Source organism: Bos indicus x Bos taurus, chromosome 25 (assembly GCF_003369695.1).
Source record: "Bos indicus x Bos taurus breed Angus x Brahman F1 hybrid chromosome 25, Bos_hybrid_MaternalHap_v2.0, whole genome shotgun sequence".
NCBI lineage: Eukaryota > Metazoa > Chordata > Mammalia > Artiodactyla > Bovidae > Bos > Bos indicus x Bos taurus.
Window position 1 is genome coordinate 1771420 of NC_040100.1, and position 11002 is coordinate 1782421.

Consider the following 11002-nt stretch of genomic DNA (forward strand, 5'->3'; position numbering starts at 1 on the left):
GCCTGGGGTGGCGCCTGCTAATTGCCTTGGGGGTGGATACAGGAAAAGGCCTGGGAACTTCCATCCCCCACCGCACCCCATCACAGAGGGGCAGGGGATAGGGCCCCAGGGCCCTAAGAACAAATGGGCCAGGTGAGAATCGGGGAACCAGGCCAGACATCTACACAATAAATCTTTTTTTTTTTTAGTTGCACTGGGTCTTAGTTGCAGCAAGTGAGATCTAGTTCCCTGACCTGGGAGGGAACCTGTGGCCCTCTGCACTGGCAGCTCTGTGTCCTAGACACTGGACCACCAGGGAATTCCCTACACAATACATCATTATAGAGCGCTCACTGTGTTCCAGGCCCTCATCTCTGCAGTTGACATTCAGGGAGAGGGAGAGGGACCACGAAGGGCGCTTTGTGAAGAAAATGGGCCAGTGGGCAGAGCCAGCGCTAAGAGGGGGACCAGTGTGGCCGAGGTGCTCCCCTAGGGACTCCTTAGGAGGGGATGAGAGGGACTGGGGAGGGAGGGAGAGGAGACGCAGCCAAGCGGAGAGCCGCTCCTGGCCGCGCTTCCGGAGGATGCTGTGGGCTGGGGGCTCAGACTCTGATTTCGACACCGGGAGCCCTTGGCCAGTTCCTCGCCCCTCACCCTCAACGCGGGCTGCCGGCGCGCATTCCTGCCGCCCCTGCTCGTGCGGTGGGCCAGCCCAGCCCGTGGGAAGGGCCGGGAGCGGGGGCCCGCCGTGTGCCGGGGAGGCGGGGCGGGGCTCAGCTGGGCCACCCGTATGTGGCCCGAGCGCAGAGGGACCAAATGGGACAGAAGGCGGCCTTTCGTCCCGCGCGGGGAGGGGCGGCCTCGGCCTCGGATTTCGGGGCACTCACCCTCTCCCCCGCCTCGACGCTGGGCCGAGAGGAGGGAATTCGCTCGGGTTTAGGGATGGAATCTGGTAAGGTGTTTTCCCGCTGGAACCTCGTTTCCCTACCTGTGGCTCAACTGGCTAAGCCCTTCCTCGGTTTTATTAATAAGGGCTGCTTTGGATGGAGCGCTGAGGTCCACCAATCCTGTGACCCGGCCTGCGCCAGCCCTAGCGGAGGAAGCCGGCTCGGGGAGGGGAAGTGCCCAGCGGGGAAGGACCGACGTCCCCCGCGGGACGACTGAGCCCAGAGTCCCTGTCCCGGAATCGCCGTCAGAGCGCTGAGGGCGCGCCCCTCCGCAGGCCAGACTTGGAGCTTCGGCCCCGCGCTGGCCCGCCTGGGTTTTTCCCCTTCAGGGCCACCGGGGCGGGGCGGGGCGGGGCAGGCCCAAGTCCCCGCGCCCCCAGGCTGCCCGCGGGGGGCGATCCGGGAGGGACGGGGCGGGGCGTGCACGTGCGGACCGGGGGCGGGCGCGCGGGCAGCCTGCTCCTCGGTTCCCAGACCCCCGCCGCGGCCCCACGTGGGCGCTGCCGGGCGTCGGGGGCAACGCGCGAAGCCCCGCCCCCGGGCCCTGGAACCAATGAGCTCGCGACGAAGGCGGGGCCTCGCCATAGGCCACGCCCACTAGGCGGAGCCAGGCCGGGGCTGTTTAAGAGCTCGAGCCGCGGGCGGGGCGCCGCTAGACGTGCGGCGGGACCCCGGAGCCTCGGCACGGCTGAGAGGGGCCGGGCGCTCCGCGCTGCCGCCACCCCACCATGCTCAAGCGCTGCGGCCGCCGCCTGCTGCTGGCGCTGGCGGGCGCACTGCTTGCCTGCCTACTGGTGCTCACGGCCGACCCGCCGCCGCCCCCGGTGCCCGCTGAACGCGGTCGGCGCGCGCTGCGCAGCCTGGCGGGCCCCTCGGGGGTGGCCACGGCCCCTGGACTGGAGGCGGCGGCGGCGGCGGCGCCCGGGGCGCCCGTCCGCGAGGTGCACAGTCTGTCCGAGTACTTCAGCCTGCTCACCCGCTCTCGCAGAGACGTGGGCCCACCTCCCGGGGGCGCCCCCCGCCCCGCTGACGGTCCTCCGCGGCCCCTGGCCGAGCCGCTGGCCCCACGCGACGTCTTCATCGCGGTGAAGACCACCAAAAAGTTTCATCGCGCGCGTCTCGACTTGCTTCTGGAGACATGGATCTCGCGCCACGAGGAGATGGTGAGCCCCGGCAGGCTGGGCAAGTGGGCAGGGGAGGAGGTGCCCTCTTGTCCAGCTGGTGGCAGCATCCAGTGGGCGCCAGGCTGCCTGTTTGTACCGCTCCGGGGAATATCGGGTGTAGCGATGCCGGTTCATCCCCTTCCAGCCCAGTTTGCCTGATGTGGAAGCAGGGTGGGGACTCATTCCCCAAACACCACCGGCCCGTGGCCTGCGGTGAACCTTCACCAGCCACCAGAGCTTGGGGCTGGCGCCTGGTGATGCTTCTTGCCCTCAAACACGGGAACTTATCAGCTGGGAATTACTGTCCCCAAGCCTCCCCAAGGCGGATTCAGCGTGGGGAGTCCTCCCTGGCCTCATACCCTTCCCGGGGAGGAAGACTCTTTCCTGAGAAGTGGAGTGAAGGGTTAGGACCCCTGGGCACAGGGCCATACCTGTCCCTCATCCCAGCCTTTGCAGTGGGACGGAGGACAAGTCGCTGTTGAAGTTGGGGGTGGGCATTGGTGGGGGCCCTGGGGGTCCATCTCAGGAGAAGAACAAGAGCGCGCACACTGGGCTTCAGGGTGTGTTCTGGGGCCCTCTCTCCACAGCGCAGAAGTCTCTGGAGCCTGGAACGCAGTGCTTAGCACATCCTAGTTGAGCACTGACTTCCTCCACACACATAAAAAGGCACACCCCACTCTGAAAAATCTCCCTCCAGGCTGCAGCTGGATGGCTGGGTTGGGGCGGGATGGGGGCAGAGAGTGAGCACTGCTGGGGAGGGGGTCGGGGAATTCCCTGAACTGGGAGATACAAGGGACTGCCTGGGTATTTGGGATGAGGGTGAAGCAGCCTTGACTGGGCTCGGGGCTCAGAGAAGACCCCAGCTCTCTTCCTCCCTGCTGAAACCCTCGAGGCCTGGGGGCCTCCTGGCCTGGCTGAGCCGTGTTTTGGGGCAGGGCCCCGACGAGGTCACGATGAGGGCCAGGGGAGCAGGGTCCTCCTGGTCCCAGCGTGGGGAGGGGGCCCTGGGAGCCCCACGGCAGCCTCCTGGGAACACGGCGTCCCTTTCCCAGGGGCTCAGCAGGCCGGCAGGAGGGGGCGGCGGGGGCTGCGGGTTTTGTTTGGCTGCTGGGCCGTTAGGATTCCCAGCGCCGGGCGGCTCTCACGCCGGCCGCTCGGGCAAGGTAACAAAGCCCCTTTCTCCAGTGGAGAAAGGCGTCCGGCCTCTTGTGTGCAGCTATGTGCTCCATGGGAACCGCCGCCGGCGCGCTGGCCACTCAGGTTGCCTGGCGATGACGGCCTGCGGGCCCCCCCTCCCTGAGTGACAGCACTTGCGGGGCGCTGTTCCTGAGCCAGGCACCACCCCCAGGACTCTGCCTGCCTGCTGTGTGAACTTTGGCAGTGCTCAGCCCTCTCTGGGCTGCCACCAGATCTGAGCACCTCTCATCTTGGACTCTGAGGACTTCCTCCAGCAGAGGGGATATGGTCAGGGGGTCTCGGGGAGCAGTCCCGGCTGAACCAGGTGACCCTGGGCACGCCCAAGGGCCTCTCTGGCCCTCAGTCTGCTCATCTCTGGAATAAGGAAAGCGCTGGCCTCCGGTCGGGGGCTGTGAAAGAGGACCGCCAAAACCTGGAGAGGCAGGAGAAGCCGCTGTCCCCACTGAGGGTTCCCTCAGGCTCCCCTTTGCTGGCTGGGCACTCCCGGGAGGAGCCGAATCTGGCTCCCAACCGTCGGGACACATGTTGGGTCTTGTGTCCCGTCTAGCAAGAACCCCTTTCACGGTGTCCTGTGGGTGAGGGGTCCTTGAAACTGTTTCAACGGAGAGACCTCTCCTCCCAACCCTGTGCACGGTGGTTCAGACCCGGTTTGATGGGGGAGACTCCGGGAAGTCAGGGCTGCAGTGGGGGAAACCCAAAGAGGCTGTGTGAGCTGAAAGGGGGGCATCTGACCCGGGTTGGGGAGGGAGGGACTTCCTGGAGGAGGTGCCATTCGAGCTAGACGGAGAGTAGGCAATGCCCTGAAAGGGCGACTGGGCACCTTGAACACGAGCTGGGCATGCAAGAGACTTCCAGCCATTGGAGTGGCTCTGACGGGGGTGGCAGCAGGGCCCACACTACAACAGCCCTGAGGTCCAGGCCGAGGGGCTGGGCCCTCGGCCTGCACTTTGCTCCCCTGTCCCTCCCAGGAGTGGGCCCGGCTGCGGCGGCTGCCACCGCAGCGGCCACAATTGTCCGGGGGAGAGCTTGGCATCCTGTGTTTCTTTGAATCGCAGCTCCAGGAACAATGCCGCTTCCTGTGGGTGTCCCCCCGCCCGCCCTCCGCCAGCCCTGCCGCCCCGCCGCCTGGCTCTTCCTCCCCCAGCCCTGCCGTCGTCGGGGAAGTGGGGAGGGGTCCGCGGGGCACGGCTGGTGGGGACCAGCATCTCCTTTGTACCGGGGCATGACCGCGGGCCAGGGCCCGCCTCTCGCTGGGGCTCCGTTTCCCCACCTGTACACTTGGAGAGGGATGGTGCCCTCCTCCCTGGGCCGTGAGGGAGCTGGAAGAAGAGAAGGAGCCGGGTACTCTGCTCCGGGCGCGTGAGCTCTGGTTACACCCATTGCACAGAGGGCGGAAACTGAGGCTCGGAGCTGTGGGTGAGGCCCATCCCCTCCTCTCCTGACTGCTCTGATGTGGCGAGACAGGAGGCCCGGCACCCTCACACCCCTACGCTTCCAAGCGCTCCTCTCTGAACAAAGGTGACTTTAATCTCCGTAGCCTTGGGCTGGGTTTTTGGGGCACCACCGAAGCGCGGGAGAACAGGCCTCGCTTGATCTCATTAAGAAGGCATTTTCCTTTTAATCCAGTGGCGGCAACGCGCGTCTGCACGGGCCGGCCTCGGCCTCCCACGGCATTCCTGGGCCGAGATGCCGGCGAGCAGGCAGGGGGCGGGATGCGAGTCCGTGCGTGTGGGCCCCTGGGGTGTCTTCTCGGGAGGAGGGGTGCGTGCGTGCAGCGGCCAGGAGGGGGCCTACCCTCCCTCCCCCAGTGCCTTCTGGGCCCACCCAGCTGGCAGCCTCACCTGAATGTGTGGCCTGGGTCTGGGCTCAGGCTGGACCGGGAGCTGGGGCTACCAGGAGAGGGTGGGCACCCCAGGTGGGACCCCCAGCCCCCGAGTACACATGGCATCAGGCCTGCGCACCCTGTCCCCTCCCTTGCACCCATTTGTACCCAGGAGGAAACGGGCCTGGCGGCCACGGAGGTGGTAGTGGGGGGGTGTCTCCTGCTGCCCGCGCTCACAGCACCCTCCGCCGGGCTGGGCTTTGCACTCGGCACGCCTGGGTGCGCTGGGCGGCACGCGCTGGGCGGGCGGCAGAGGAAGGAACATTCCTCCCCGTGTGCCGACGGGCCCAGGCGGGCGCCGGCAGCGCCTGGCCCCTCCCCGTCGGCCCCCCCTTCTTCCGTAGAGCGATCCTGGCAGGGGTGGAGGAGCCAGTTTGGCATAGCTGGAGCTTCAACGCGGCCTCAGGCAAGGCCCGTCTGTGAGCCCGGGCCGTGGCCGGGGGTGCTGGGCCGCGGGGGTGCAGGGGCGTTGACCCCTGTGCGGGGTCCGTGCGGTTTCCCGGCCCAGCCCCACGGACTTGTCAGCGTCTTCAGAGAACCCTGGAGGCTGCTTTGGCTCAGGGAAGGCGACCGGCTCTGTGGGCTGACCACACGGCCAGCGGTGTGAAGGGCCCTGTCCTGAGGGCCCAGCCTGGGGGACCGCGGGGCTGTGGCCACACCCCTGCCCTCCAGACCTCGTGCCCAGCCCAGCCCAGTTAACCAGGCCAGCTGTATGGTAATGGGCCGTGTGGCCACTCCCGCTTAATGCGGCCGAGTTCCCCTCGCAGCGCGGCCCGGGACAAAGCTGGCGGACAGTGCCTGGTGACTCACCCTCCCTGTGGGCCCTTTGTCCGCCAGCGCCTGGCAGCCGCCCAGCAGAGGCCTTTGTCCCCGACTGATTGAGATTTGGCTTCCCGAAGCCGACCTCCTCCGCCTGTGCCCTGCCCCTCCCGCAGGCCGGGCACTGTGTCAATAAGGGTGTGTGCCCGCCAGGTGCGCAGGGTGGCCGCGAGCGGTTACCTGGCGGGTGGGCGGGGCACCGCACCTGGCTCGTGCCGCTGCAGCTGCCACCGGTGACCTTGGGCGCAGCTGCGCGGTAGTTGGGGCTGGGGTGGGGGTCCTTCCCGAGCCCCCAGTCCACTTGCACTCATGGTAAGCCCTGGAGCCCCGCTCTGCATGGGGGGAAATGGAAGCTCAAAGGTGCGGTGTGGGCACAAGGGGCCCCAGCCCTGGGCCCTGCGGTGGCCGGGGTGGCCCCCCCGAGCTGCCCGTTCAAGGCCGCGTTTCTCCCTGCAGACGTTCATTTTCACGGACGGGGAAGACGAGGCACTGGCCAGGCGCACGGGTGAGCCCTGGACGTGGGGAGGCGAGGGGAGGGTCCTGCCCAGAGGAAACTGTTCCCTTGGGAGAGGTTGCGGGGGGGGGGGGGGGGGGGGCGGCCGAGGGCCTGGGAGGGCAGTTTACTCAACGGGTTTTCTCAGCGCCCCGCCCCACCACTCACCCCCCACCCCAATTCTCATGCAAATGAGGCCCTTTCAGCCCCTGGGCCCTTTGAGCTGATGTGACGGCAACAGGTGGCTGGTGCTGGGAAAAAGCCGCCTGAATGGGCAGGGGCGGGGTGGGACGGGGCGCCCAACGAGGTGGCGCTGGGGGGTGGGGTATGCAGGCCCGGGTCAGCTCGGGGGAGGGCTTGAGTGGGGCAGCCGCTGTAGGCACTGCTTGGACCCTGGCGCCCCGGGACAGACTGCCACCCCCCCACACCCCTTCTTGCTCTGCTTGCCCTGGGCCTGCTGTGTGACCCCAGGCCAGGCTGCCCTCTCTGAACTGCCTTGGACCCACTCACAGCCCCTCCCTTGTCCGCAGGCCACGTGGTCAACACCAACTGCTCGGCAGCCCACAGCCGCCAGGCACTGTCCTGCAAGATGGCCGTGGAGTACGACCGCTTTATCGAGTCGGGGAGGAAGTGAGTGCGGCCTCTGGCAGGGCCCAGGGAGCATTCCCTGGTGGGGCTCTGGCCCTGGCGGTCCCACCCGCACGGTACCCGCCCTGACGGCCCTGCCCCCTCTCCCCAGGTGGTTCTGCCACGTGGATGACGATAACTACGTGAATGTGCGGGCCCTGCTGAGGCTGCTGGGCAGTTACCCGCACACGCAGGACGTCTACCTGGGCAAGCCCAGCCTGGACAGGCCCATCCAGGCCACGGAGCGGGTCAGCGAAAACAAAGTGGTGAGTGTCCCCCCTCCCACGCCAGCCTGCACCGCTTCACGGGGAGGAGGCTGGGGGTGCCCCGCAGCCTGGCAGCGGGGCTCTGGGAGTCTCACCACGTCCCCCCGTCCCCACAGCGTCCTGTCCACTTCTGGTTTGCCACTGGCGGGGCTGGCTTCTGCATCAGCCGAGGACTGGCCCTGAAGATGAGCCCCTGGGCCAGGTGAGTGCCCTGGGGTGCAGGTGAGGCTGCCTCCGATCTCCCAGGGTCCCCCCACAGCCGGCCTGGCGCTGCTAATCTTCCCAGCACCAGTGTCCCCAAACCTTACATCCACCGGCAGGGTGAGTCGTCCCCACTTCCACCCGCCAGCCACCAGGGGGGTCAGGACCCCTTCCTGAATCTGGTAGCCCCCCCACTCCATGCGCAGAGAGTCCTCAGGCTTGTATGGAGGAGGGGGCTGTCCGGGGGCTCAGGGAGGCTGGGAGCTGCCCGCATGGGAGCCCCATCAGGGACACCCACAGGGCACATCCACCTCCTGCCTGAGCCCAGCTGGCCGAGCGGCACGCTGCCCCCTCGGCTCACTGCGGCCCTCGGCCCTTCCCTCCCGCAGCGGAGGCCACTTCATGAGCACGGCCGAGCGGATCCGGCTGCCTGACGACTGTACCATTGGCTACATCGTGGAGGCGCTGCTGGGCGTGCCCCTCGTGCGCTGCGGGCTCTTCCACTCCCACCTGGAGAACCTGCAGCAGGTGCCCGCCTCCGAGCTCCATGAGCAGGTGCGCATGTCCGGGAGAGGAGGGGAGGGGCAGACAGGAGGGAGGGAGGGAGTGGGGAGGGGGCCGTGGAGGGGCCGCAGCTTTGAATAGGTCACCAGAGGCCCGGCTGTTGGTTGCCACCCAGGCACCCAGATCTGCCCAGCAACAGTCCCGTGGTCCATCCATCTTGCCTCTGTCTTCAGCGGGACACCTACTGTGAGCCTTTTGGGTCTTCCCTGTACCCATAAACATTCCCTCGCCGTGGCTGGCGAGGCCGCCGCCCCAGCAGAAGCCCGCTTGGGCTTTACTCCTGGGGCTGCAGAGCAGGGGGTGCAGCGTGGACCTTGCTTCTTGGCCCCGAGGTGGGCAGAAGGCCAGGTTGTCCCCTCATGCAAAGCTCACCTGTGTCTACCTTGGGCAGAGCCAGGGTAGGCTAGCCTTGGCACCCCAGCCCCCACAGGATCACTCTTTCCGACTCCCTGCAGGTGACCCTGAGCTACGGCATGTTTGAAAACAAGCGCAACTCCGTCCACATTAAGGGGCCCTTCTCGGTGGAGGCTGACCCGTCAAGGTGAGGAAAGGGAGGCCTAAAGAGGGCGGGTCACCGTGGTCCCTCGAGGTCCGCTGCAGCTCGACAGCCCCCAGGGGTCTGCTAGGGTGGAGGAAGGCCCCCAGCCCGCACGGATGAGTCCCCCAGGGGTCTGATCGGGTGGAGGCAGGCCCCCAGCCCTCACGGACGAGCCCCCCAGGGGTCTGCTCGGGTGGAGGCGGCCTGGCCCGCACGACGAGCGCCCCAGGGGTCTGCTGGGGGGGGGGAGTGGGGGGGAGGCGGCCCGGCCCGCACGACGAGCGCCCGCTCTGTCCCCGCAGGTTCCGTTCCGTCCACTGCCACCTGTACCCGGACACGTCCTGGTGCCCCCGCTCTGCCATCTTCTAGCGGCCGTGGCTGAAACCCCGTCCCCGGGCGCCCCTGGTATCCAAAGGGCCCGAGGACCCCTGTCGTGCCACCCCGGTCTGGGCCCTCAAGGCCACCCCGGGGCTGTGCCTGTGTGTGTGCTGTGTGCCCATCCCTGTAGCAGACTGCTGGGCAGCTCTGCTCTGCCAAGGGGCAGGCAAAGTCCCGCCTGTCTGTCTGTCTGTCCGTGTTCTGCCCCGGAAGGATTTGTGTGTCGGAGGTCACTCTGAGGACAGTTTTGTTACCCTTTCGGGGTCTCTGGGCAGCGTGGGGCCCAGGGGCTGCTCTGCAGGGACGTGTGGGCACCGCTCCGTCCTGCTGAGCGCAGGCCCGTCGCTGTGGGCACCTGGCCCCCCGGGACTCTGGCTCCCCGCTCAGAGCCCCCAGGACAGCTCCCTGTGTTCAGTGCGAGGAAGCTGGGTTTGGGGGAGTGCCCTGAGCCCCCTCGCGCTGAGCTCTGGCCTGGGTACCATGGCTCCGAGTGACCGCGGCCCCAGCGACCTTGCCGCTGGGTGCAGCATCCCGGGCAGGGGTCTCCCCTGCTGTCTCAGCCGGCTTCCCTTTGTGATGGGGAGTCAGCTGAGCATGTTAACTCCTCTCCAAAGTAGAGAGAAAGTCGCCCATAGTGGGCGTGTCTGTAAATAGCGTGACAGTGTTTTTACTGTGATTGTTTTCTTGGGAGGGGGCGGGTAAAAAAGTAGGGTGTTTTTGTCTGTGTTTTCAGGGGCTTGGGGAAGGTGTTATCTTTTCTGTGGATCAGAAAAAGCAGAAGCCAAACTTGGGATAATCTTTGTTGTTAAAGCTGGTGGAAACGTCTAACACTCTGTGTATTTATGTGTCATGGTATCTGGCCTCTCCTTGCCCACCTCCTTCACAGAGCTTGTCTCCTCCCAGCCCAGCTCGGCGCACCTGACCAATGAGGTGTGTTTTGCCTGCTGTTTTTCTTTCTGCAAGACATAGCTAGGAAAATGAACGATAAGGGAAAAGTTCTCAGGGAATCGACGTGTGTTGCTATGGTGACGTCCTTTGCTGTGAATAAAGATGCTCTTTGGGGCAACCTGGGGGTCCTGGTCTTGGCTGGAAGTTGCGCCCGAGATGCAGGTTCATGGAAGCTGGCTCTGGGGGCTCGTTGGCACTCGTGTGGGGTAGGTATGGAGAGACCACCCCCCAAGCCAACTATTGTGGGACGGGAACTTGGGCTCAGAATAGCAACTTGTACGTTCCTGAGAGGCCCAGGAACTTGGGTGGCCAGCCTAGGGCACCCTTAGGTGTAGGGGGAGATCTCACGTGATCAGACACGCTGCCCTCAGACTCCGCAGCCCTGGGCTGTGCAGACCCGGTCCGGGCCAGCTGCTAGGGAGTCCAGTCCTCCCTTGAGAGCGACAGGCACTCTCCATGGTTTGGCCTGGGACCTCCTTAGCCAGCTTTGTCTCTGTCACAAACCATCCAGGCCACCTTCTTGCCCCCATTGTGCAGATGGGAAGACTGAGGCTCAGAGCAGGTGACATCCAAGGCCAGGCAGCTGGGCTGGTGGAGAAGAGCTCCAGGTCTGAGATTGGGCTGGCCTGGATCCTGGCCTCACCCCCCACCCCGCCCACCCCTGCCCATCCTGTTGACCCTAGACGGTGGTGATGTTTTCTACGGAAGGCAGCTCCTCAGGCCCTTCCTCAAATCAGCCTCTGTGATATGGGGTGGGGAGGGCCTGCTCTGGCCTCTGGGGGAGTCCCCTCCCCTGACCCTCCCTGGGGCCTGGGGCCCTCACTTCCTCTTCCTCAAACAGCCCAGACAGGCTGCTCCCCTACCCCGACCGCAGCCCCCAGCCTCCAGCGGCCCCCCCACGCCCCGCGGGTCCTTGCTGGGATCTGGGGCTCCCACCTCCACCTCTGCTCCCTGCTGCTCGTTTTGTACCCTGTTGGCACATCAGAAAGCAGCCCAAGGG

General features: G+C 66.4%; 1 protein-coding gene across 1 annotated transcript; it reads left to right on the forward strand.

Moving 5' to 3' along the window:
• Nucleotides 1–1565: 1565 nt before the first annotated feature.
• LFNG (LFNG O-fucosylpeptide 3-beta-N-acetylglucosaminyltransferase) lies at nt 1566–10120 on the forward strand. Its single transcript, XM_027527326.1, has 8 exons — nt 1566–2089; nt 6444–6492; nt 7011–7110; nt 7220–7373; nt 7490–7575; nt 7964–8129; nt 8594–8679; nt 8979–10120. The coding sequence occupies exons 1-8, from the start codon at nt 1655–1657 to the stop codon at nt 9043–9045; spliced, it is 1143 nt and encodes a 380-aa protein (XP_027383127.1). The 5' UTR covers nt 1566–1654; the 3' UTR covers nt 9046–10120.
• The last annotated feature ends 882 nt before the right edge of the window (nt 10121–11002 follow it).

What these genes read in the sequence shown, in the direction of transcription:
- LFNG (XM_027527326.1), top strand. Translation starts at nt 1,655, where the DNA reads ATGCTCAAGCGCTGCGGCCGCCGCCTGCTGCTGGCGCTGGCGGGCGCA. An exon ending in GGCACTGGCCAGGCGCACGG is followed by an intron (nt 6,493 to 7,010) that starts GTGAGCCCTGGA and finishes CCTTGTCCGCAG; the next exon opens with GCCACGTGGTCAACACCAAC. An exon ending in GTGGAGGCTGACCCGTCAAG is followed by an intron (nt 8,680 to 8,978) that starts GTGAGGAAAGGG and finishes CTGTCCCCGCAG; the next exon opens with GTTCCGTTCCGTCCACTGCC.